Raw genomic sequence first — 27,887 nt, 5'->3', positions numbered from 1 at the left:
TCTAGAAATGCATACTCTAGAAAACGAAGAAATATCTTCGTTTTCAGAGGTGTTAGAAGTCAGGAAATTGAAAACTAAAAAAAGAAATCAATTGCTAATTTTTTGTTACAAAAACAAATATATTTTCTAGCACAGTGCCAAACAGATAGAAAAATCTCATTTTCAGGAGATGGGTCTAAGGGACCAAAAAACCTTGGGAGGAGGGAAAGTCACTTCAAATAACTTAATGATATAACCTGAACAAGATAACAGATAATGTATAATGTATAAACGGTATTTATGCCTAGCACACAGTTGGAGCTATGTAATAAATTTAAAAAATTTCCTTCTCTGGTCATAAAACTTTTCATTCTCATTTTCTGATGGTTTCTATTCCTTCTGGCACTTTGAGAGTTGATCTCAGTGTAAATAATGATAATTATTTCTTGCATTTTATACCAACTTACAGTTTACAAAGTGCTCTGAAACCTGTATTACTTAATCTCATCAACTCTTTAAATTGCCATGGGTTATTATGGCTATTTTGCAGGCAAGAAAAGCAAGGCTGAGTCAAGAAGTTAATTCCAGCAACACAGTGAATAATGGTTAGAAGTTCTCTTTCCTGAATTCAGTTCTAAAGTTCGTTTCTATACCCTCTTGGTGCATATTCACCAACACTGCAATCAGAGAGCAAAGTGAACAGCTCGTATGGCTGTTTTATATCATGCATTTCTTATGGTATTTAGAAGTCTGGATGTGGTAACTTAAAAATGACATACAATTTCTCTAAAGTAAGATTTTTAAGAAAGATTCCATATACAAAATAGGGAAAAACCCCTAAAATTGTCTATTTCCTTCTCCTCCATGCCTTAAAATCTCTAGGGCGAAATAATTCCTACTTGACAGAACTCAAAGCATATTCAGAACACTGGAAGCAAACAGAAGTCTGACAATGCCAATGGTCAAGGGACAGCCTAGAATACCCAATTTTTAAACTGTTCTGGTCCCAAGAGTAAACAACCAGTAAAGGGAAGATAAAGTGGGCAGTAGGCAAGCTTCAGGCACAAGCCCAACCAAGATGTACGGAGAAAGACCAAGGCAGGACTTAGGTCAAACTATTCCCAACTCATCAACATCTCAGAGTTTTCTCTGTAATTCAAGAGGAATGCTTACTTCTATTTGACTTGATTGAAAAGGAGCAAGAGATGAAAGGAAAAAAATCCATATTTGGAATATGATGTAGAAGCTTGACTTAATACACGCAAGTTTTGCTCGAGTAAATGACTATATGCTAAAACAATGTCAATTACAGGTGGTCCCTACTACAGAAAAGGCTGGGCTACAAATGTTCCTTCTTACACTTTTTTTTCTCTTGAATTTTGAGCCTGTTTTTCCAGAGAAGCGATGTGATATAACATGGTTATGACCCTATGCCGGGCTACTGCAAAATACTATCTTGCTTCTCACAGTTCCCACCACAGACACAATTACGAATGAGAAAAAAATGTTTCTGCTCTGAGACTCTCAGTGCTCTGAAGTTTAGTTTTGACCCCTCTTACTACAGTAACCTACTCAGGTATACTCTACTCGTCAAAAATAAGCTACACTATAGAAATAGCTGTTCATCTCCCTTGATTCTAACTTTAATTCTTAGTTGAATCTACAAGGTGTTAGGAAGAAAGCAATCTGACAAACCAATTCATACTCATGTGTAAATGACTGTCCATTAACTTATATATACAACATACACATACACAAACACATGCACAAACATAATTGCATTACTTATGTGTTAGCTAGGCATCATTCTGGGGGCCAGGGATATAACAGTGGAAAAGGGCAAGGTTTCTGCTCCCAGGAAGCTTACATTTCAGTGAGGAGGGTTGGCCAATAATAACGCTCCAAAACAAATAAACCAAAAAATCCACAAAGTTATAAATACATAAAATAGGGTGAGATAATACAGGAAAACTAGGTGACCACTTTTTTGCATTGTGTGGTTAGGGAAGGTCTCTTTCAAGAGGTGACAATTTAAGATGAGATATAATTGAAGACACAGAGCCAGCCTTGTGCAAATGAAGGGGAAGAACACTTTGGGCAGCTAGCACAACCCTGAGGAAGGAATGAACTTGGTGCATGAAGGACAATAAAAAGGCCAGTGGGGCTGAAGAGCAGTGGGCAAGGAGGTATACAGAACAGAAAGACAGGAAGGGGCCAAATCACATCGGTCTTTGTAAGCCAGAGTTATGCTTTTGAAGTTTATCCTAAGTGAAAGAGGAAGCCTTGGAAAATTGTAAGGAGAAATGTGGTCTCAGTTACATCTTAAAACCATCTCTAGCAGAAGCATGGAGACAGATAGGAGGCTACTGCAGGGGTCAGAGTGAGAGAGAACAGCTGCCTAGACCAGCATGGCTGTGGTAGAGACAGCTAAGTGGGTCTGATCAAGATATACTGTAGAGGAGAGATCTGCAGGAGTTATGAATGGATTCACTGGGGATGAGGAAAAAGGAATCAGGAACACCTGGGTAGATAATACTGTTTTCCTGAGAAAGGCAAGGTATGGGAAGAATAGGTTTGGTTGAAGGATAAGGCAGCTGGGCAGTAGAAGTCAACAGTTCTATTTGGATATGGTACTTTTGAGCTGTGAATTACACATCCAGCACTGATATAGGAAGGCGGTTGGTATATGAATCTAGAACGCAGGGAAAAGTTGAGGCTGGGGATCTACATTCGGTACTCACTGGCATATCGATGGCGTTTAAGCCTTGGAGACTGGGATGATGGCCCAGGGGGTTAGCATGGACCAAGAAGAGGGCTGGGGACCAGGCTCTGGCTCTCTCCAACATTGAGAGGTGGGAAGAGACTGTCCCCCTCTTCTCCAGACAGACGGCTCTGTAGAAGGGCCATTCAGGCAGAGAGGCTGTTCCTCTATTAACAGGTGTGGGTCTTTAAGCTCTTACAGGCACACCTGAGGGTGGTCAGGAGTCCTTTTCTGCCAGTAGATTATAATGAACATTTCACTACCAGTTGGTATGAAGAAGCTCTGTCTCACCTGCAAAGTCATAAGCTCTTTTTTTCCAAGATTTTGAATATGGTAAAAAAAAAATACTGTTAATGAGATACATAGATATTTAATCCAGCCTTGAGGCAGGAGGACTAATAGAGAAGGTTTTCAATGCCCATAAGGCCATCACAATCTAAGAATCTAAGTCTCACCTCGGAGGAGGCAGCAGTTTACCAAACACTAGCCAGGAGCCCTTCTGCCTTAGGAAAACTGTCAAGACGTCAGCCTAAACAAAGAGCTGGGCCCCAGGACCAATACAGATGAATGGTAGGGGTAAGTGAAGAGAATTAGTTCTCTTTTTTCTTCTGCCTATAGCAACTGGGCTTTGTCACTTGGGAACAATAGCATCTTTTTTTCCCCCTGATAAGTCAGGAGATATAATAAAGCAATGCTCTGAAGCATCAGGGTTGAAGAATAAAGTCAGAAATATTGAACAAGATGCTGAATGAACAATTTGCCATTTTTTTGGGGGGGGAGGTCTGCTTATATAGATATGATCATCTGAGATTACCTGTGAATATATTGTTTCGGGAGTATGCTACACAGTTAATACTGCAGCAAATTATAGGAATTCTCCCACTAACAGAGCAAAGCAATCTGTTTCCCAATGGGAAGAATTTACGGCAGTGTAAGGAAACCATTTTGACAACTAACGACTCGCTGTATTAGCCCTCAGGCTTTCTTACCTCTTGATACCCCTACCTGGGTTCTGAGCTGCTTTTTAAATGGCAGAACAAATGACTCCAAGCACTAGGGTCACTATAATCCACATTTCATGTTACAGAAAAAATTTTAATCATACGGCTTCCATACTGTTCAAAAGAGTTCATTAATACACGAGATACAGAGCCACTTTGGCAGATTGGTATATAGAGAAAGGAGCCAGTTTTGAGATATTGGCATGACGAGTTGAGAAAAAAAGAAAAACACCCCAAGACATTTTCAGGCCCAAGGATTTCATGTAGGAAAAACATTTTAAAAATCCCTTTTAAAGCAAGAGATGCATTCGGTAGGATCAACTGCTGACTTTTCAGAAAGGCAGGCTAATTTTGGATAACTGTCATGAGACCTAAGTTTGCCTTCATTACCATAATTTGCACATATTCTCCTCAAGGGTTAAACCCATGGCCGAGAGTGTGTACTAACTTGGGCACCGCTTGATAGTGATTTAAGCCTTAAGGAAAGAAGACTCTCCCAGACATTTTCCTATAGTAACCTCTGACAGAGCCATGGCTATCGATGATGCTTAGCTCCTGTGGTTGTATACATGTTCCCTAAACAAAGCAACTTAATATGGATATTTTAAGGTCTTCCTCTTGCTTGCTACATTTCTGGTCATTTTTGGAAAAAATTAAAACTAAAGACCAGGGCTTCCCTGGTGGCACAGTGGTTGAGAATCTGCCTGCCGATGCAGGGGACGCGGGTTCGAGCCCTGGTCTAGGAAGATCCCACATGCCATGGAGCAACTGGGCCCGTGAGCCACAACTACTGAGCCTGCGCGTCTGGAGCCTGTGCCCCGCAATAGGAGAGACCGCGGCAGTGAGGGGCCCGCGCACCACGATGAAGAGTGGCCCCCGCTCGCCGCCACTAGAGAAAGCCCTCGCACAGAAACGAAGACCCAACACAGCCAAAAAAAATAAAATAAATAAATAAATAAGTCAGGAGCTCTTTAAAAAAAAAAATTAAAAATAAAGACCAAATATAGACCTGTTGGAACACAGCTGGGGTTGAGGGGGAAGAATCTGCTCTCCTCGGAGGATGAGCAGTGAACCGGAAGACTTTGCACAGCCCTGCTCACTAAGGCGGGGAGGAAGAACACTCTCGAAATCCCTCGGCTCCTCCATTAACTCAGCTGGACCCCAAAACCACGCTGGGCCAGGCATGACCAGGACTCCTAAACAGTCAATCAGTTGTAATACACCATGAGCCATGGCTGACCAGTACAAATCTGGACCCTTCATCCATCCTTCGTTTCTCAACGGTGAGGCGTCCAAATTCATACTTGTCAGATCCTCCCCAGCCATTCAACACCATAATCACAAAAGCTGCACTTTTACTGAATTCCACGTCCCAGATGCTTTACTAGCTGTATCATTTATAGGCGTTTTCTCCACTCCTTACCCTGATTCTGCAAGTTCATACGGTTGTCCCTATTTCGTAAATGAAGAAACCGAGGCTCAGAGAAGTAATCTATCCATAGTCACTGAGATAATGAACATCTGAGAAGAACAGCCAGTGATTTCAGGCAAGAGACACATGGTTTAAACGGTGCTTGTTTTCAGACTCAAAAGCCAGGTTGCCAACTATGGCAAGTGTTAGTAGAAGTCACAGCATTTTCATTAAGGCTGTGGCAAAGTCGGAAAGTGGGAAAGGAATGGCACCATCCGCAGGGCTGTATTTCCCCTCAATTCCTGCCTTTTCCCAAGCCCACTGCAACCCTTGTCATTGACCTTCTGCTGGTAGAGATGCAAGTCTTGTTGCTCTAAGTTGAGAGTACACATCTGTCAGGATGTCAACTAGTGATGCAAAGTAGGTCCAGAACTTCAGTTACAATAAGCTCTGATGTGTATCAGAATCACCTGTGAGCTTAACACACATTTCTGGGCCCTTCTTTAGACCTTCTGATTCCGTAGGTTGGTCGTAGGTCTCAGGCATTTGCATTTTTAAAAACAAACTCCCAGGTAATTTTGATGCCCATCAAAGTTTGAAAATTACTGCTCTCAATGTTATGTTCAGGAGGAGGAGATCTTACTCAGAGGAGCGAGTACACATAACGAGCTACAGTTGCAGGCTGGAAGAAAAATTCAGCTTAGCGGGAATGCATGAAGGGATGTCCACCTGGCCTGCTCATTTCGCTCAGGATAACTTTTTCCTGTTCTGATCCATGTCTATTTTTTATTTACTCCCATTAATATTTGGGTCAAGAGAATCATCAGGTCTTAAGTATTTATCTTAGTTACCCAACAAATACAGCACTTCATCCAAACTTGACTAAATACATAGAAGACAGAAATTTTGTTCTTGAAGATAATTCTGTAGTTGTGTTTTTGAAAGTTCTAACTGTAATGGGAAGCTGACCTATCAATCTATCCATCAAATCAATCTGTTCTCTCCGTGCAGGCAGGCCCTCTGGGAACGCTATCCTGTCATGATGACACCGACCAGCTTTCTAACCTTGAGAAATGCCATGACAATGTTCTGGCAGTGACATTATGCACAGCTCTGGGCTTTTGTCTTTCATAGGCCTGGTTTGTTAGCACAGCACTTGGAATTGTAGCAACAAAAGGGTCAAGAAGGCAAATGGGCTTCCACTCCTGGGGGAATCACACAGGGATGTATTCATTACCTGGCACTGAGGTTCCAAGCGCGACGAACACTACCGCGGTCACGGAATCCTTCAGGCCGATGGTGCAGCCAAAGTGGGAAGCCAGGTCTCCGATGAAAGCCGTCAGTACGCCAATCATGAGGATGGAGACGATGAAACACGCCCAGCCATTCCAGTATTCTGTAGGGGGGACGAAGGCGAAGAGAACCTTCCAGAACACAGTCAGAAAGTGCATCACGTAATCGAAGCAGGAGGGCAGCTTCTCTTCCCCACATTCATCGTCGTCGTCATCTTCCCCTAGAGAGAAAGGAATGAAGAACATTTCATCAAAACCTGTGCTATCAGGGTTTTCCTCTCTCCCACTTTCTCCTTCCTAGGCCTGTTGGCCCTCCCTTGAGAGGTGGGTGAAGCTCTGGGTTTTCCAAGAGTCAATCATAATCAACCAAATCATTATTAAGGTACTGACATGCCCCCTCGCTGTGGTTCACGGAACAATAGCAAAACCTTAAGCCCCAACCAGTTTTGGTTATATGCAATCAACACATACTTTCTACTCCCACGTCACCTCCCGTGAGCATTGTCATTTCATAGAAATGAAAAGGATTTCTCCCCAAAGGCAGGAAAGTTGTGTACCAGGCTTGGAAAGAAGCCTCTTTTAATGAAAGATGACTGACAGTTCTTCTACCAGGATTCTTTCCTTCCAGCTTGGAGTCTAGCTCTGGGGATTCATGGCCATATGATCCTGTATAGGACCATGTTCTAACAGGGGCCTCTGGGCCCTGCACACTCCTCCAGCTTCACCTCCTGCAACTGCTTCAAACTCAAACTTCAGCCCAGCCAAATGGAATTATTTGCATTTTTTAAAAAACTGTATGTAATGTACTTTCTCCTACTTTTGTCCTTTATAACTAAACGTGCTTGGCATATCCTAATCCCTCCCTCTTTATCCTTTAAAAAAAAAAACAAGGGAATTTTTTAGAAATGCAAATTCCTGGCCCCGCTGCATCAGAAACTAGGGGAGTGGGGGTGGGGTGGGAGGTGTTTGAACAAGGCTTCCAGGTGATTCTCATGCACGCTCAATTTGAGAACCAGTCTCTAGATTGTGCCTGTGCACTTTCCTTCTCCATTTGACTATGAGCCTGTCAAGGGCAGGAATTTGTCCATTTTTGTGTCCTTAGTGTTTGGTCTAATCGCTGGCATGTCCATGCATGCATGAATTTCCACTGACTTTATGTAACTACTTAATTACATAATACACATATGTAACTACTTAATTACATAACAACACACACATATAACAATGTTGCCAAGTAAATTCACAAAGCTTACTACTTAAAGGAGCCAGGAAATTAATAGTATTCTAAAACGGAAACTTCATTTACAATGATATAATCCCCATTCACATATTTTAAAATTGAGCTACTGAATGTCACCTCTTCTTGAAGTGGTGGCTAGTATATATTTACGTGTTTTGTAGCCATTTTGGAAAGAACTTCTCCTTGAGACTTTGTTTCACCACTACCACCTCCCCGAACCTTGTCACCAGGGGTCCACTTCCTCCAACCAATGCAGCTGGCAGCAGGTGAGGCTGTCACACTTCCCAGCTGTCTGCACAATGTTAGATTGCCAGCATGGGGCAAACGTGCGTACTCTTCATGAGACACTCCTTGGTGAGGCCATCTGGAGCAGCACATAACTGGGAAAACCCTCTTAAATCCGAGGAGCTTTGAGGGAAAAGTGCCTCTTACAAAACACGAGTGTCTGGATTTGTAACCTGTCATCTTACAGGACGAAGGAAGAGGCAATGGTTCGCTCTTCAGTGAGTGCACAGTCAGAATTATTATGCACATAAACTTTGGGGACCTGCAGAGAAAGTAGCCTCGTCTTTGACGCTCTGGAAGGTCTCCAATAAGCTCTCGGGAAGCAGCCCTCAGCAGGTGGATGGAATCACCTTTGGAAACGAACCAGGTAGAGGACTTGACTCAGGTCAGCCGATGGAAAAGTGTGTCTCACTAGAGTGAAAGAGCCTGGTTGACCATGTTAAAGTAATTGACCAAGGAGGCCATTAGACTGGAGTGGCTCTAACACCTTAGTAACCAATGTAAGCAAGCCGAAACCTCAGCCAGAGTCAATTCCTATACATACATTTGTATCTGAGAAAATGAAACCGAGGAACCATCATTCACAAACAGCCCACCTAGGCTCTCCTAAGTAAGGCAACTGCTTAAGCTAGAGCCACTCAGTTTCCTTGCTTCACTTCTGAGTCTGCTCTATAAGAGACTGTTCCCAGCTCCTATCGGCAGAGTGCCCCTAACCACTTTCGGTTTGGTTCTGCCTGATGTGAATCCATGTTTGCTCAAATAAACTCTTAAAAACTTTTAGTGTGCCTCAGTTTATCATCAACCATTTCCTACAGTGCTCACACTGTATGGTTATTACATATTTCTAATATCATCTGTGCCTGAAAGTAGAAGATGCCTTTAAGTAAAAGACCATGTTATGGACTGAATTGTATCTTCTCCAAATTCACATGTTGAAGCCTGACCCCCAGTCAAAGAATGTGACTGTATTTGGAGATAGGGCCTTCAAAGAGATGCTTAAATGAAAACGGGGCTGTTAGGGTGGCCCCTTATCCAATCTGACTGGTGTCCTTATAAGGGGGAATTGGGACACAGAGAGATAGCAGGGACACATGCACGTGGAGGAAAGACCACGTGAGGACACAGCAAGAAGGTGGCCCTTCCTTCCTCCAAGTCAAGGTAAGAGGCCTCGGGAGAAGCCGAACCTGCCAAAACCATGATCTTGGACTTTTATCCTCCAGAACTGAGAAAACGCATTTCTATTGTTTAAGCTACCCAGTCTGGGGCATTTTGTTATGGCAACCCTAGCAAATTAGTACAGCCCCTTGGGAAGCATCCTATGTCATAGCACTGACATATAGGAGCGGCCACTCAGTGTTTCTATTACTTACTCCTTTCTTGTTTCCTTATCCATTTCTTCTTTTTTCCTTCTGTTACTGAACCAGGTTCGTTTTGCCCCAAGCACAGCAAGCCAAAACGCTGAGGGTTTTTCCCCAAGGCAGCCAAGCGAGGAGACAGGAGAACAAATCTCAAAGCTCCCTCTATGAAAGCAGAGGGTTCAGGGTATTTATGGGATGACGAATAAAGAAGCAGGGTGGTCTGGGGTGTGGGGAGCATGGGGAAAGGCGATTGGAAAAAGGTGCGGTAATCTTGGTTCTGCGCAGGCGTAACTAAGCACGTTCAAAATGTCACTGAGTGGGCACCCACGCATGCCCAGTTGGAGGGTCAGCGGTCCCACCCAGCCTTAACCAGCTCAGTTCCAACCAGACACAGCTGACTCCAAGTTCCTAAAACAACTTGGGCCAACCTCTTATTGTTTAAGCTACTTGGAGGACCTGCAAGTCTCAAAATGGCCTTGATTAGTGAAGGCAGGTGAAATGGATTTGACTCTCAGTTTCACTTCTTTCACCTTTCTTCCCATTTCCCTTTTACCCTCCACTTGAGCTCCAGGTGGAACTCACTGTGAGAGCTGCAATTGTCAGTCCTTATTTGAGGGGGGGAGGAAGAAGAGGACCATGCTAATTATTTCTCTACCTCCTTTTCTCCCTATTTCCCAATCCAAAGGGGGGAACTGCATGTACCCCAGGAAAGCTCAGAAAAAGCACTAGACTTTCTAGTTATATTTATTTTGTATCTGATCCTTCAAAATATCTATATTTGTAAATATTTTATAATTTCATAGGGGGTATGATTAAAACAGTTTGGAAAACACTATAGAGTTTAATCAGTCATTCATAGAAACACAGATTATTCTGTCTCTAACTCTAGAAAATTACTTAATTTGGGGTGTCTAAGTCTCATACTGTGGAGACGAACAAGAAAACAAATAATGAAGCTTCTGAGAAGAAATGACACTTATAAATTGAGAGTAGATGTTGTATTTGTCTTCAAGATGGAAATAATAACACCTTTCCCATGAGGGATGTGCAGGGGAATAATTAGATCATCTCTGCAAAGTGTCTGAGGATATTTCAAGGTAATGATTATCATGGTAGTTATCATTATTTTCCTCCACTTAGGATTGTTACTGTGTTTCCCCATCATTATTTAATTACTTAGTCAAGATGCTGGGTCCTAAGGTGATATTCTAGGCTTTTAAAAACAAAATCTAATATTGCCCTCTGGAATTAACTTTATGACTTGTAAGTGTACAATGCAAAATGTGTGTGTGTGTGTGTGTGTGTGTGTGCATGCAAGAGAGAGAGAGAGAGGGAGAATTTCCTTCTGTAGGCTTCCAACATTATAAGGAATATTAAACATCTTAATGCTTAAGTCTGGACCGGGAGGCCCATCTGTTTTATTGAATATGAAAGTAGAAGTGGCTTCCCATCTTTTTCCTGGGATCTCACTGCTCTTTATAAATTTTAATCTCCCACTCAGATGTTATTTAAATATTAAAAATGACCCCTGACTGCCACATATGATGCACAATTACCTTGTCTTGGAGATGGACAAAGAAATATTATGTTCATTCATCAGCATCTGGACTATACTTAAAAGTGTGCTCCTTGCAAAGAGGAGTGGAGCATTAAAACACACACACACACACCCACACACACACCCACACACACACACCCACACACCTGGAGCATCTTTTATGTGATGGTAGAGATGACAGTAATTTGCTGGTATGTTTGCCAGCTCAGGGTTACTGGACGCTATGTAATTCTTTCAAGTCTCTCTTCTGTATTAGCAAAGAAACAGGCAGGTTGGTGGGTTTCCTTTTATAGGATCCCAAACAAAGGATCCTCTTATCCCAGAATCCTTCCTTTCAGCTTTATGGATTTCACTAATGGGAAGATAACAAACAAGCTGTGTTTGATTAATCCCTTCCATGGCTTTTAAAATGGTTTCTTTGATTCATACTGGACTTCCTAAATATAACTACAGAAGTAGTCTAATCATTAAAACCACAGAGAGTGGACAGAGCCTCCCTTCAACTACTGATATAATAGTACTTGCCCTGGCCCTGCTCTGGAGCATGAGAACAAGGGCATTGTCAGCACAATTAATTGATCAAGAAAGGCAATCCCTGGGCTTGGCACCTGCAGAGTACACAGCAGCTAAAGTAAACCAGGTGTTAATTTGTATTCTTCTATGAGATGCTCAGGGTTTGGCCTCAGGGAGAACTTTAAGAGCTAGAAATAGAGCCTGCTGGGGTGTAATGGACATTTGGGTCTGAAGACTTAAGTCAATTTCTGGTTCTGATAGCTTGTTTGGGAGCAAGACACTTGACCTTCCTGGGCCTCAATTCCTCATCAGAAGAGTTTCCTAAATCCCACATCACAGAGCTATTGTGAGGACCAGGAGAGGAAATGTCCAACTCCTTTGTAAAACTGCGAACCCCTTTACAGACAGATGTGCCATATTCCGTCATTGTTATTTGTCAGAAGAAAGGCAGTAAATCAATATGATCTGAGTATCTTGATTGCACAGAATCTATATTCTGTTTGAATGAGCCGTTATCACTACAGCTTCCCTGAGCTGCTTGGTTTTAAGAAGAAAAAAGGAAGAAAGGAACAGAGGGAGAGAACATGATGGGGTGTCTACTAAATGTCAGACACTGAGCTAACTTTTTTCACATACCTGATCTTATTTAGTCCCTACAATAACCGCATCATTAATCCCATCGTACAGATGAAGTTCACAGATGTTAAGTGACTTTCTAAAATAATGACACAGTCAGTAAGTGGCTGAGTTGGGATTTGATCTAACAGCCCAGCGAACATTTTACTTCCCATGATGTCTTGCTGAAGCAAGTGGAGGACTACAGCATCGATCGTCACACACTGATTCAAAGTTTGAACCTGAGAATTCTTCTGATGCCCCATGCTATAGAAATGCAATGTTGCCTTCTTGTAGGACTGTAGAAATGATGTTGCATCATCAGTAATGTTTGTATTCTAATTTATTTTCTAGATATGATATGTTTTTGGCAGTCACCCATATGCTCTTTCTCGAGCTCCTGGGGACCACCTAAACCCAGGAGACAAGACAATACCGTAAGGGAGAGCATCATGGTTATGGCTGATTTTGAATCTCTAGAGTGTGGCAAGTTATTTTCATTTCCAGTTGTCAAAGGCCAACCATTTGAATCAAACATCCTGGTTTGCATCTAGCTCTTCACTCTAGAATTTGGGAAACTGGCCTAAATTATCACAACTCTGTAATGGAAAGCAGTTTAGAGAATCTTGTTAATCTGAGAAACTGACTATCAATTCCTTCTAGATATTCATTTATTTATAATTAGTCCATTTTTATTTTGCAAGACTATCCTCCAACTATGAGAATAATGAGAATGATCACAATGCTTTCCGGGAGTATGACGCAATGGATTTAGAATGATATTTGTGGGCAACCACACTGCCTTCCATGTGATCTTCTAAGCCCAGTAAGCGTTACTCAGCAGCCTCATGTAATATACAAATCAATAACCATGAAGGTAGATCACTACAGTGGTTTTCTTCATTCTGTAGACATTGTTTTGGGCATAATTTCTTTCTGAAATTTTATTCCTTTTTTCCCATGTGGTTGATTTGATTTTGTGTCTCTTTAGTTTCTGAGCACAAAGATTTGTTCTCTTCAAACAGATTAACAAGCTAATTTGTTACTGAATGGGCTTTCTCTTCCATAGCTATCACTATTTTTTTTTTTTGTAACCCGCTATACAATAATTATAAATCAAGTTCTACTCTTCTGTTGTATATTTCCATTTCTCTTATTCAAAGGTTCTTACAAAATTACTAAATATTTTAAAGGAAAGAAACTTTAGCAATCAGCTAATTTACCCCTTCTAATTTTAAGAGAACAAACTGAGAACTGATTCAACTGATGAATTTTTGTTCACCTTACAGAAAAACCCGAGCAAACTTTTTGGCCAAATACTTATTCTCTGATGCAAAGTAGAAGATGTCAGCAACTTTTCTTCCAAGTATATTGCAAGATAATTCCTTATCAACAGAGATCTCAAAACACAATTCACTCAAATTTCTAGATCTATGAGTTGCCAAAGCACAGGGAAAGAATACAGACATTTGCTTCTATCAAATGAAACGTGTGGGGATTAGAAAAATACCTGAACTTAAAGCACTGGAAGGGTTTCGGAGCTTGCCAATGTCAGCTCCCTGTTTAATGTGAATTTCTTTAAAATCTCTTTGCCAAATAGTCACCCATGCCACACTTGAGAGTCTCAGCTATTAGGCAGTTCATAGTCTCACAATGCACATTTTAACAGCTCTGGCTGTCAGCTTGGGCTGGTAGGTCCATTCATTTGTCCAGGTCCCATTCCTTAAGCCACGTGGAGTAAGTTTAATCGTGTTCCACATGACATTCCTTCAGGTACTTGAAGCTGGCTCCTCTCATTTCACCCTCAGTCCTCGCTCCAAGTTCAGTCTGGCTATGCTCCTCTGAGCAGTCTTCTTCTTCTTCTTTTTTTACTTTTTATTTTCTATTGGAGTATAGTTGATTAACAATGTTGTGTGAGTTCCAGGTGTACAGCAAAGTGATTCAGTTATACACATACATGTATCTATTCTTTTTCAAATTCTTTTCCCATTTAGGTTATTACAGAATACTGAGCAGTGTTCCCTGTGTTATGCAGTAGGTCCTTGTTGGTTACCTATTTTAAATAGAGCAGCGTGTACATGGAAGGGTAGGGGGAAGGGATAGATTGGGAGTTTGGGACTGACATGTATACAGCCTTCTTTTTCAGAATGCAGTGCGTGGAGCTGAATGCAACTCCAAGAGGCGCTTATTTGCCTGCATCGGGGAAGGTCTTTAGCCATCCTCATTCTGGGCACTTTTGTTAATGAACACGTTGGACTGACATCACATATTGTCATACGAGTAAACCAACACCAACAATCCACTGTTCCAAAGCCATTTCTAGGTCATGTCGTCCATTTTCCACACTAGCGTAATTGATTTTGGGGGACACAATTGTACAATCTTTCACCTGTCCTTATAGGAAGTGATTAAAAGAAGTGATTACTTAACTGTGTTTTCAGTCCATGTAAAACTGGACTGAGTTTTAGTTGTCATGAGAAAACTCGAACCTTGATAGCATACCAGCTCTTTCTAAGAAGTGTCATTCTTGAAGCCTTCTTTAAAATGTATTTCGATTATGACAAAGTCTCTTGGTGTGGCTAGTTGTCCTTGGGGGTGGCGGGCTGTGGGCCCTTCTGATGGTCTCTAGTCTCACTGCCCTCATCCCCTGCAGCCAAAGGCCTGAGAGCAAGCCTGGTCATATATCAAGAGGCCCGTCTTTACTAAGTCGTGGGGATCAGAATTAGTGTGGAGACCCCACGCCTAAAATCCACTGTGCCTAGACACCCACAGCTAGGAGTATGTCCTTTATTCTAGAGACTTGACTGATCTCTAGTTTTCATTCTATTTCCTTGGAGAGATGCATTGGATATCAACATCATGTTGTAAGAAATATGAGTTCAAGACTGCTGCAGCTTTGTGACTTGAACTTCTGGCCTGTTCTTAGATGGAGAGAACACCTATATAGGCCCTGTTAATCATCCCCACCATCTACTTCCAAGCCAGAGATAGCTATGGGCCATTCTGCCCCACAGGACCTGCGCTAGTTTCAGCCCATACTTGGGCGGCTAGGGACAGGTGATGTGTGACAATCCTGAAAGGGACACTTGAAGGCAGCTCACTCTCTGCGCATAACTTTCAACCCTGTTGGAAACAAACGAACCCCTGGGTGAAATTTTCCACAAAGAACAGAATGCTTAATAGTTTAGGTCATTATGGACCTTGTTAGGATGGTTAACACAGCACAAGAAATATCTAATGTGACAGAAATATTTCTCAGCAAATGTGGCCACTGTCAAAATGAAAAACGGATCCACTAAGGAGTTCTAGCTCCATGCAAGTTTGATTATTAGCCAAATGAATCAGTTTAAAGCTGAAACTCGATTGCTTAGCCTCTTTCTTTTTAAAGAATTCCTCTATGTGAGCTGAGGGCTCCTAAATGACTGTGGGCTGACATAATTAGTCACATGTGGTTTTTGCCCCAAGCTTTATTTTTGCAAAATCACTCCAAGTCAGGTTGAGTCTTGAAATTCAGAGTGTCCTCTTACCCTTTACTGATTGTAGGATTAACAGAATTTCAGGCTCTTGCAATAGAGAAGCATCTTGCCTGCAGACTGGAGCACCTAAGAAATAAACCTCCAAAAAGTAGAAGTGATACTCAGCAAGTGTAGATGCCTCCTGCTAGTTTAGATAAAGTGGGTAGTATGTGGGCACACTAGATTCCAAGACTGGACCGAGGGCTCTGATAACTCTTTGTAAATACCAGCAGCTGTGTCTGAATTAGCCTCCTGGAGTGTAGGAAGCTGAGCGTTGGAGGAACTGTTTGGGCAGCAATAACCCTGTAATTGTCAACAACAACAAAAATCAACATTATGTCCTAGGAAAATGTTGACATTTATATAAAGGGTAGATGTGTATCAAAGGTTGCCCCACATGCAGAGGAGCACAAAGACGATCTAGATTCTCTTAAGATGCTGCTGTGATTAAACTATAAATTCAGATTCACTTACTAAGTGCCTACCTTCACGCATATGGGTCAATACACACATTCCACTCAATCTCCCAGCAACCTGGTAATGCAGGTATTATTTTCTCCATTTTAAAGATGAAGAAATGAAGGCTCACAGTTTAAGTGACTTGCTGATGAGATTTATACTCTTTCCATCACTTTACTGCAATTACTTGACCCATTTTTCCCAGAGAAAAAAAATCTCTGTGGTTTGTCCAGCAACAATCCAATCTGATAAAAATCTAAGCTCATCTGGCATTACTCTATGAAAAGTGTAATTAGGAAATAACCTACCTCCTTAAAATAAACCCCTGCATATGCTACCATGTATAAAATATTGAATGCTCTTTCAGGGAATGAATGGATGGTCCTACTTCCTTTCTTCTTCCTAAAGAGTCTGGTTTTCTTTTACTCTTTGGGAAAATCCTCTACTAGTGGTTTATATCAGCCCTGGAGGGAAGTGGGATTTTCTTCATACTGTGGCAAACATCAATCTCTCTGCATAGAGAATGGAATGGACTCTAGATAGCTCTTGGGCAAAGACAACTCCCCTGCTTTGTGATTGCTTTCCTGGTCTCAGGACCACTTGAAGGGACTTTCTTCTGATCCTGGGGTTTGTGAGTTGATCTGCCGGCAAAGTGGTGATGAAAGTGGGGTATCTAGAAATCTCATCATGGCCTCAGTTTGCACAATACAAAGTGACTGCAATCATTCAGGGTGCCCCTCATCTGCTCGTCCCTGCTCCCTTCTCTCTGTTGTCATTTTCATTGAGATGCCAGTAAACAGGGCTCTGCACTGACAGCAAAGAGGCTTTGATGATTTCCATGTTCTTGGGCAACTCACAGATTCATCTCCTGGAAACAAAGTCTAGCCTCAGCTAAATTTCTCTTTGGTGCTGTCGAAAAGATAAATGAGACTTTTTTAAAGAGAAGTGAGAATCTTATATGTAGTGAAATCGGTTTTGGACAAGAGGATTAGCTCCTTAGTGGAATTCAGATGGAGCGTCCTGTTCCCTGACTGCACGTGAACACTTCCTTTAAAGGGTAGGCTGCCTAAGGTGGGTGTTGACAATCAGATTTGTCTGTTCGTCAGTGGATTTTTTCATCTCTCATAAAAAAAAAATCCTGTAATGGAGCTGTTTGATGCTTTTCTTTAATATAAAGCATCTTTAAAATATCCCTTCCCCTCTCATTATCAATGTCTGTGGCCTAGTTTCCTTATTTGGTTAAGGCATGGAGAAAATGCTGTTACGTCTATAGGTCTGATCTCTGAAAGTATTTCAGGTCACTGTTTTGTACCATAAGCCTAGGCTGAACCTCTAACCTGAACCAATATCCCTAGTAAAATAACCAATAAACCTCTTCTTCAAAGGGAATGCAGTGGTTAAAAGAGTAACTTTATTTGTACCATTCGTATCTGCAGTGAATATTTATTCATCATTTACGTGTCAGGTACAGTTCTAGGCATTGAAAATGCAGACAAATAAGACCCCATAAAATGTCCATTCTGGTAAGGAGAGATTGATAGTAATCAAGTAAAACGAATGAACAAACATCATTTTTCATCAGATCTGGGCTCTGAAGACACTGAAGTCAGATAGTTTAATAAAGAGTAACTGGGTTGTACAGAAGCTCCTCTGCGGTGGTGACCCGTGAGCTGAGACCTTAATGCTGAGAACATCCAGACATGGAGGGAAAGTCTTCCATGCAGGGGAAAAAACTAACGCACAAGCCCTGACGCAAGAGCAAAGTACGAGGAATAAAAGTAATAAGCTTGTGGCCTACGGGCATTAGATTCTGGGATGCACAAGTGTGACAAGATGGAAAGAGTACCAACCTTGGAACCAGAACCTATGGGTCCAAGTGTGAATCCCAACTTCTGTTTCCCCATCTAGTAAACAGGTTCATGAATACCTACTGCACAGGGTTGCCGTGTGAGGCTGGTGTAAACACAAAACAACTATTCATCAAGAGCAGGGCCATTCACTTCTTTGTTTTTGTTTTTTTTTAACATCTTTACTGGAGTATAATTGCTTTACAATGGTGTGTTAGTTTCTGCTTTATAACAAAGTGAATCAGTTATACATATACATATGTTCCCATATCTCTTCCCTCTTGCATCTCCCTCCCTCCCACCCTCCCTCTCCCACCCCCCTTCTCCCACCCCTCTAGGTGGTCAAAAAGCACCGAGCTTATCTCCCTGTGCTATGCGGCTGCTTCCCACTAGCTATCTATTTTACGTTTGGTAGTGTATATGTGTCCATGCCACTCTCCCACTTTGTCACAGCTTACCCTTCCCCCCTCCCCATATGCTCAAGTCCATTCTCTAGTAGGTCTGTGTCTTTAATCCCGTCTTACCACTAGGTTCTTCATGACTTTTTTTTTTTTCCTTAGATTCCGTATATATGTGTTAGCATACTGTATTTGTTTTTCTCTTTCTGATTTACTTCACTCTGTATGACAGACTCTAACTCCATCCACCTCACTACAAATAACTCCATTTCGTTTCTTTTTATGGCTGAGTAATATTCCATTGTATATATGTGCCACATCTTCTTTATCCATTCATCCGATGATGGACACTTAGGTTGCTTCCATGTCCTGGCTATTGTAAACAGAGCTGCAATGAACATTTTGGTACATGACTCTTTTTGAATTATGGTTTTCTCAGGGTATACGCCCAGTAGTGGGATTGCTGGGTCGTATGGTAGTTCTATTTTTAGGTTTTTAAGGAACCTCCATACTGTTCTCCATAGTGGCTGTATCAATTTACATTCCCATCAACAGTGCAAGAGTGTTCCCTTTTCTCCACACCCTCTCCAGCATTTATTGTTTCTAGATTTTTTGATGATGGCCATTCTGACCGGTGTGAGATGATATCTCATTGTAGTTTTGATTTGCATTTCTCTAATGATTAATGATGTTGAGCATTCTTTCATGTGTTTGTTGGCAATCTGTATATCTTCTTTGGAGAAATGTCTATTTAGGTCTTCTGCCCATTTTTGGATTGGGTTGTTTGTTTTTTTGTTATTGAGCTGCATGAGCTGCTTATAAATTTTGGAGATTAATCCTTTGTCAGTTGCTTCATTTGCAAATATTTTCTCCCATTGTGAGGGTTGTCTTTTGGTCTTGTTTATGGTTTCCTTAGCTGTGCAAAAGCTTTGAAGTTTCATTAGGTCCCATTTGTTTATTTTTGTTTTTATTTCCATTTCTCTAGGAGCTGGGTCAAAAAGGATCTTGCTGTGATTTATGTCATAGAGTGTTCTGCCTATGTTTTCCTCTAAGAGTTTGATAATGTCTGGCCTTACATTTAGGTCTTTAATCCAGTTTGAGTTTATTTTTGTGTATGGTGTTAGGGAGTGTTCTAATTTCATACTTCTTTGAATGCTGCTAAACTGTTGGCCCAAGAAAGTTGTGGTCTTTGCTTCACTTAATCCTGAAGCATCACGTCATCAAGAAACCCAGAGGTCCTTAGGTGACATCAGGGGACAGGCATGGAATAAGGGCAAAGGTGCTGGTTCCATAAATGCCAACTTGGAAAGAAGAATGAGAGCGGTGCTGTGTGGTGTAGCAAGTACCCTGGATTCTGAAACAGCCTCTGTGTGACCTTGGAGGGAATTCTTTCCCTCTCTGGTCTCAGCTTCTTATTTATTAAAAAAAGCAAGGTTGGACTAGCTAATCAGTAAGCTCCTTTTCAGGTCTGCACCAGGATTCTGGTCTAAGATGCTTTCTCAGGACAGAAGAGACAACACCCAGCCAGATGTGAACAGGCACAGGCAAGGCAGGAGAGAGGCAAGGGCTGTTGGGTGGTGTCAAAGCCTGTTGGTTCATGCAAGTGGCTTTTCACTGCAGGAGTCAGAATGACAAGGTTTTTATGAAGACAGCAGGCTGTTAACAGCAAGAATTAATGCTGCAAGGCACTTTCACAAGGCTCCTCCGCCTGTGTGTGTGTGTGTGTGTGTGTGTGTGTTTTGGGGGGGGATTGGTTATGTTTTCTCCTCCTTCCACCTCGCTGGATTATGCTGAAATGTTTCCCCCACTGGAAACAGTGTACAATGGCTCCCGCCTTGGGATGAAACCCCCCCTCAATACCTCGTGCACTGATTTGGAAGCAACAACTAAAACTGTATTCACATCGCAGCAGCCGAAGCCAACAAAAGAGCTACTGGATCCAGTGATGGCGCATTGTTTGCAGAGCTGAGCTGCTGCCTCTCCTCTAAACTGCATTAGAGACGTGACTCCAGGCTTACAAATAAGAACGCTGAATCATTCCCAAGCCTTTGGTACAGTGTTTTCCTCAAGATTTTGTAGTAAGCAATTTAAGAGAAAAACAGCCCAACAAGCCAGTATTCTTTTCAGAAATATTAGCTAAAGCATATCCAGGGGCCAGAAAATAATTGCTTGCTTCTCCCGCCTTCTTGTTCTCTCACCGCCGTGTGGCTGGCCTGCCTCTTTCTGAAACTAAGAGTTGAAGCTACCTGATTCAACATTTTATTTTGCTACCACTGACATTTTAAAGTTGATAGATATCCTAGATTTGCTTTATCTACCTACCAATATGGTCCTAGAATATCTGCCATAAATAGTTTCTTTATGGAACTTACCGTCATCCTCTTTGTTACTCATGCCCTCTGCTTTTCCTCTTTCTCATTTTGGATCATAATAACCAGCCAAAAAACACTAAAATTCCACTAAGGAAATTGACAGAAAATGCAATTTTAAATATAGATTTGCATATCCAATTTGCATATGCAAAAATAAATGTATTATATGGGTACAATTACATGCATTTGTATATCTGTACGTTCTGTGTATATTATATACGAAATAAATGTGTCTGAAACGCTTTGAAACATGGCATATGTGTGGATGAGGGTATGTATGTGTTTATATAGATTTTTTCTAGATCAGACATGGCAGTATGATATAGGGAAAACAGGCTTTTAATCCAGTTACATGTAGATTGGAAAACATTGATTCCCACCTAAATTCATTCACTCTTTATTCAACAAATTCTTATCACTGTCAAACATTGTCCTGGGTACTAGCGAAATAGTGGTAAATAGAACAGATTTGCTGTTGTTAAAAAAAGTATTTTAGGGCTTCCCTGGTGGAGCAGTGGTTGAGAATCTGCCTGCCAATGCAGGGGACAGGGGTTCGAGCCCTGGTCTGGGAGGATCCCGCATGCCGCGGAGTAGCTAGGCCTGTGAGCCATAATTACTGAGTCTGCGCGTCTGGAGCCTGTGCTCCGCAACAAGAGAGGCCGCGATAATGAGAGGCCCGCGCACCGTGATGAAGAGTAGCCCCCACTTGCCGCAACTAGAGAAAGCCCTCGCACAGAAACGAAGACCCAACACAGCCATAAATAAATAAATAAATAAATAAATAAATAAATAAACCCAAAGTTAAAAAAAAAAAGAAGTATTTTAATTTAGACTCTTTCTACTTCCAAGAGGACTTGAACAGATCTGTACCTATTAATAAAGTTAAACTATTTTAAGATAAAACAGGACCAAAAAATATCCGAAGAAGGCAGAAATAAAGGATACTTTCAGACATGTAAGTTGAGTGAACATTGAATACTTGGACAAAAAAAATTGACTAAGCTTTCTGATGGTCAAAGCAAATAAGAAAACACTGAAAAAAAATTAATTTGCTGAAAAAAAAACAAAACCTAAAGTAAGAATTTATCATGTTTTCTTTAAATATAGTAAGTGACATCTTGAATAATAACTCTAACTCTAAGGAAAGATAAAAATACTTTTCAAATATTATACTTTAAAGGTAAAAATTAAAATTATGATTAATTTATAATCCAGTGAGAGCAGTTTTGATAGGGGCTCTGATAAAAAGTTAAAGAAGCTTTACTTTCCTGATATCTAATTCAAAGCAAGGAAGAGCAGCTACTGAATTTAACGTGACCATTAGACAGTGTGTCTTAAGCATTAGTTCTCTTAAATGAGCTTTGGCCAAGTTGGTGTAATTACCCAGTTTATCTAACATGCACTCTAAGGCAGATATTTCATTTGATTAAAGCCAGAGCTCTAAATTTCAAATAGCAGTGCCATTGAGAGTAAGTTGACATTTATTGCTGAAAATGAAAGGTCCTTCAGAGGACCCTTTAGTATTTCCATGTTCCCAAAACAGAGGTCATCCATTCCAATGCCCTAACCTGTTTGTGGCCCATCAAACAAACACTGTATATCTGATTTAATTATTAAAGAAAAGGGCACATTGACCAGAAGTAAAGAATGTCCATGTTAAAAATAAAACTTAAATGCCTCCCTTCCTGGAACTCCAATGCTGGTCCTCCTTGGATGATAAGACTCTCTTCCCAGGTGCCAAGGCCATATGGACTTGCTGTGTACATGCTGGTCTGTTTTTTTTTTCTTTTTTTCTTGAAACCTTGAAGAAATGTATCCCTGACTTGTATAATGTTCTTTGTTCTGACGAGATATAAAACTGTGCTGAAAAACATGCTTCTCAGGAGCAGTTTCTCAGAGTAATCTGGGAAGCTGTCTTGCAGGCTATAGTCTTCAGTTTGGCTCAGATAAAAGTCTTTTCTCTTCTTATTATAGATTGTTTATTGATTATTTTCATTGACAGAGTATACAAGCAATAAATGGTAACATTATTTAAGCAGAAAGTGGGCCGAAATTTTATACATAGGTTTTTGACCAACTTCCTTAAAGGTAACTGTACTTGCCATTTCTCATGAAACCTCATCTTTCTTCATGAACCTCAGTCAATTTCTATTTTTACATAAAGGATAATTAAGAATCTTTATAGTCACACAAGAAACAGGACAAAATCAAAACTCCCAATCCCTAACACCCTCTTCCCTCTTTGTTTTTCTGATTTTCTCAAAGTCACACGAAGGCTGTGTCAAACCTGACCTAGCAGGATTATTTTTTTTCAACTGCTTAAATGGGATTTTCATATGACCCAGGGGTTTACACATTAAGTAATGAGAGTGTCTCCATAGTAATGATGTTCGATAATAGATCCTGGAAAGATTCCTGCTTAGACCAGATGGCACGGCAACCCCTTGAAACTCATTTGAGGTACCACTTTTATGATTTATTATTTAGGACTTAGGCAGTGGATCAGTCTTCGGGTTGACAGGATTGTCAAGTGAATTATTGTTCAGGGGCACCACTGAGGTGACAGTTTTTGCTATTAAATAATTCAGTTTATCTGAGAGCACTTATTACTCTACATAACATGCATGGGTGAAAGACCGATGACAGAAGCATCCCCCAAACTGAGCTAGTCTCCGTACTGGAATGGTAGACTCAGGAGACCACACCCACTCCACCTGTTTATTTAGCTGGTGTTGGTGTCTCTGATCTTAATCTATTGTGAAGTGTAGTGAGGGTGGACAGGCCAGTCACGTCTAAGATCCTGGCCTCCTGTTGAATGTCTGCCCTTCTTCTGTCAAGGATTCCACAGGGATTTCTGGGCTCCAATTACCAAGCAGGAAGAAAATTAGAAATATTCGAATCATCCTCTCACTCCGTTTCTTTTTTTTACAATGGAAGACTATCTTCTCATCCCTTTCCTTCTAGGAGAATAGATGTGAATTGCATGCTGCTATTGTGCTGAATATTTAATATAAGCAAGCCAGGAAGGTGGGCAGAGTGTATTTTTTTTTTTCCATTGCTCAGAATCAGGTGGTCCATGAAACATGATGCCATCGGGGCTGCTGTACAACTACAGCAGACATCCACAGAGCTCCCAAAGTTCTATACTGGCTGGTTTCTTAGAACTCGCCTAGTCCAACCCTCTCATTTTACTGACGGTGACATTCAAATTCGGAAAGATTAAATACTTTGTCAAGTTATGCAGTTGACAAGAGACAGAATCAAGACTACAAAAAGGTTTTTTTTTTGGCCACTTTTGAGTGTTCCTTCATTATGAGAAGTCCAACAGATACTATATCAGATATGCAAAATTGATGTCAAAAGTAAAAGAATTTGAGAAAAAGCCTTAATGCGGGAGACTTAAAATGATCAGGTAAAAGAGAGGGCAGTGTGATGGTGTTCTTGAAAGAATGTCACCAATTACTAGGCAGGAGAAGACTATAGATGCACCTAGGGAAACAAACACTTCCCTCTGTTCTTTAGAGAATTGACTGGCACCTTCCCTGAAGGAAACATGAGCTGGGCTTAAGGAGATTTAACAAATATTAAGGGGAAAAAAAACCCTTCATAGTTCAATCTGCAGCTCAGTTATGCAAATGAATAAAGATACAGGCCATATAAGGCGCCTGTCTCTGTGCCTGTGTTTTGTGTATCTGCATGTATGCACACATATGTTTATGTATGTGTGTCTCTGTGTGTTCATGTGTTTGCACACACACATACATGTCTGTGTGCATCTGCGTATGTATGTATACAGGTGTTCCATGTGTGTGTGTACTCAGGACTCAGGCACAGCGAGTGAGTGCACTTTTCACACAGAAGAGAATCCCAGGCTGATATGTACCCCTGTGTTGACATTTACCAGCTTTGGCATCTTGAGCAAGTCACATTGTTCTTCTGAATCTCAGTTTCCTTATCTATCAAATGGCATGTGTAATACTACAAAACAAACAGGTCAACCAGTGTTTTTAATCACTTAGCCTTTTTAGTAATTAAACTGAATTGACTGCCTTTCCACAAAATTTGGTTAGATTTTATCGTAGAATATTCAAGAAGTTTGCCTCTCAAATAACCAACTGTGCTATCCCAATGCACAGACAGTCCTTGTGAAAATACGTGTTGCCTTGATCAATCCTTATAGCAACTCCGTGAGTGAGGAACAGTTTTCTCCACTTTACACACGAGGGGACTGAGATTTAGAGGGGAAGTAATCTGCCTAGAGTCACCCAGGGAGTTTTTGGAGGTCTGGGACACAAATCCACATCTTACTCCAAAGCCAGGCTTGCCATCGCTCTGTCCTTCACCTCACCACCGCCCAAGGCTGCTGGGAAGAACACCAATGTGCTGGCTGTGGAACTGGCACTGGCATCCTGGTTCTCTTTACCCAGCTAACCTTTGCCCTCTTCCCTGAAACATCTGTTTCTCCCTCGTAGGCCAGCTGGTCCACAATTTCTTAAAGCCAACCCTCCATTCTGCCCTAGCCGAGGCACTACAAAGATGGCGGCACTGGGGGAAATTCAAACCAGACACACAGTGAGTGCTGGCTTCCCTCGGAAATACAGTGGCTGGCACATCTTAAAGCACCTGATGGTACTAGACTTGCCTTGTAAATTTCTGACAGGCATTTCACTGTTGCAGGCTACCGCTCCTGGTATTCTACCCAGGGAAAGATAGAAGGAGAACTGCCAGGACACGACTATATAATCCCTTCCTAATCCCTTGAGTCTCATAAATCCTTTAACTCTTCAAATATTGAACTATAAGAACTTGGTTTACAGAAACATTATGGTCATAGGAGGCCCAGGGACTGAGCTATGAAATTCAGAGAAGACAGGAGAACCAAAAGACAGCCAGGGGGTTACCCTGAAATTAGCTTAAATATAATCAGTGGGAAAGAGAAGCAAAATCCTATTTATAAAAGTATTACTTTTGTTTAGCAAGATAGATCGTCTCAATTTTGCACAGAAAATTGCACAGGAAAAAGCCTCTCAGTAGAGCCATTTAAAAGCAATTTAACATTTTTAATAAGGCAACTCTTTCTGATTCTCAACTATTTAGCCATGAAATCTTAAAATCTAATGAAAGTCTGTTTTCAAGAAATACTGCTTTACAAACTATATTGTCTATTTAACAACCCCAGAATACTAACATTCTTTAGAGACTTAAATTTAATCATAATGACAACAACTGAGCTTCCTAACTGCCCTTCATGTAATTTAATGGCTATAAGCTATGGGTTAGCTTTTCTGATATTTTGTCTCAAAATTGTAAAGAAGATCAGTTTTACCCAGCAGCCTGTAAATTTCTGAGGAATTTTGTCTTGTTCCCAAGCAGTCACTTAGAAACATAAAACAGAATATATTGCACGATAAATAAGAACCTTTGAGAGGTTTGGCATTTCGTTCATTAACAGTTCTTCAAAGGATCTGAGTGGGAGTTATTCCCATCATGTAAGTGCTGAAACCATGGCACCAGGAGAGGTGACAAGGCCAGCGTCACTCCATGAGCCAGACGGGAGGATCAATTTTCCTCACTTGGAAATTTCTCTCTCTTAAGGGCAGTGGACAGCACATTGAGCTAGTATTTGGTAGATCAGGGCTCTGGGCTACCTTCCAAAGGCAAGTTGCCTTGCTGAGGCTCAGATCCTTCCTGCAGAAGGTCAGGATGATCATAATACTGACCTCATGAGATTTCGAGAGGATTTGATTCAATATAAGAAAGTGCTGGCCAACCAAAATCTTCCCCTTTAAAGTAAGAAAGTCTTAGCATCTTTAGAGTTGTTTCTCTGTATACCTATTCTAACCAGGAGCAAATACACAACTTTGTTTGCAGCATAATCACTCTTGCCGTTTAAAACCACCCTTTTCCATTGCCATAGACTGGCCATAAAATGTTTACCTGGGTCCCTGAAAGTTACAAAAATGTGTGAATGAACCAGCACAAACCACTCCATGGCTAGAAAAGCAAATTCAGCATCGACGTGTCTATGGATGGCGTCTTTTTGGCTACCATCCAATGCAGCCTCTATGCACACTTCCTGTCTCCCTCCATGGCTTTGTTGTTCCCCATGACTAGCTCACCAGCGTACAGACACCTTATTTGACTTCTTGCTTATTTTACTTATTTGCTGTCTCCTGCAATTAGATGGTAAGCTTCATGCAGGCTTATTTGTCTTTTTCATTCACTGTCATATCCTTCTCAGCAAGAACAATGAATGATTGACATACAGAAAAATGAATGAATGAGGTCCAGCTCGTGACCATCATACAAATACTCATATATCTGCAGCCAAAGGAAACCTGGAAACTATTAGAAATGGTCTGTTAAGGCTTATGCTGCTTTTAACGTTTCAATTCTAGTATGTCAAGGCCCATAAAATAATTTGGTTATTTTTTAATATTTTCTACCACTGGCCTTGTCAACAGTTTCTTATTCAAGTTATCTTTGTCCCTTTAGTTTTTATTCTCTCTATGAAGAAGGAATATAGCTCACGCCTCAGGTATTAATCTTAGATTTATAGAAAAAATACAAGCCATAATGAGGGAGTACTATAGACTGAATATTTGTGTCCCTCCCAAATTCATATGTTGAAACCTAATTCTCAATATGATGGTATATAGAGGTGGGGCCTTTGGAAGATGATTAGATCATGAGGGCCAAGTCCTCATCAATGGGATTAATGCCCTTATAAAAGAGACCCTGGAGAGCTCCCTCATCCCTTCCCCTATGTGGGGACAGAGTGAGAAGATTATGAACCAGGAAGCAGGCTCTCACCAGGCACCAAATCTACCAGGGCCTTCATCTTGGACTTCCAGCCTCTAGAACTGCCAGAAATAAGTTTCTGTAGTTTACAAGTCACCCAGTCTATGGTATTTTGTCACAGCAGTCTAAAAGGGCTAAGGCAGGGAGTCCCCACCTCCATTAGAACTTATGTGTAAATTTCAAATCTACTCCCCTAAGCAATTACTCATCATTTACTGTTCATGAATTTCCACTGTATACTCTATTGCAAGAAACCAAAGTGTGATTATTAACAGCACTAATAATAAACAGGCACAAATGTTTTTTATCACCCTCTGTTCCCACAGTACTTGGGAGATCTGTCAAATTATTCTGTGGCAGATTGGAAAGAGGGGGTTGTGTTAGAAGTCATGACCCAACCGCTAGTGACGCTGTTTCCATATTTTACAGTCTGGGAATCACTAGTTAGAAAATTCTAGTTTTATTCACTAGCTGCAAGAGTA

General features: G+C 41.1%; 1 protein-coding gene across 11 annotated transcripts in view; it reads right to left on the bottom strand.

The window, feature by feature from the left end:
- Positions 1-27,887, bottom strand: part of SLC8A1 (solute carrier family 8 member A1) — a 364,166-nt gene that overhangs the window by 57,235 nt on the left and 279,044 nt on the right. For all 11 annotated transcript variants that reach the window (XM_059943530.1, XM_059943526.1, XM_059943527.1 and 8 more), the window contains one exon: positions 6,390-6,665. In XM_059943530.1, coding sequence (XP_059799513.1) covers positions 6,390-6,665 — 276 coding nt within the window. The remainder of the gene's footprint in view (positions 1-6,389; positions 6,666-27,887) is intronic.

This window comes from Balaenoptera ricei, chromosome 13 (assembly GCF_028023285.1).
Source record: "Balaenoptera ricei isolate mBalRic1 chromosome 13, mBalRic1.hap2, whole genome shotgun sequence".
NCBI classification, from domain to species: domain Eukaryota; kingdom Metazoa; phylum Chordata; class Mammalia; order Artiodactyla; family Balaenopteridae; genus Balaenoptera; species Balaenoptera ricei.
This window is presented reverse-complemented; position numbering and strand designations above follow the sequence as displayed.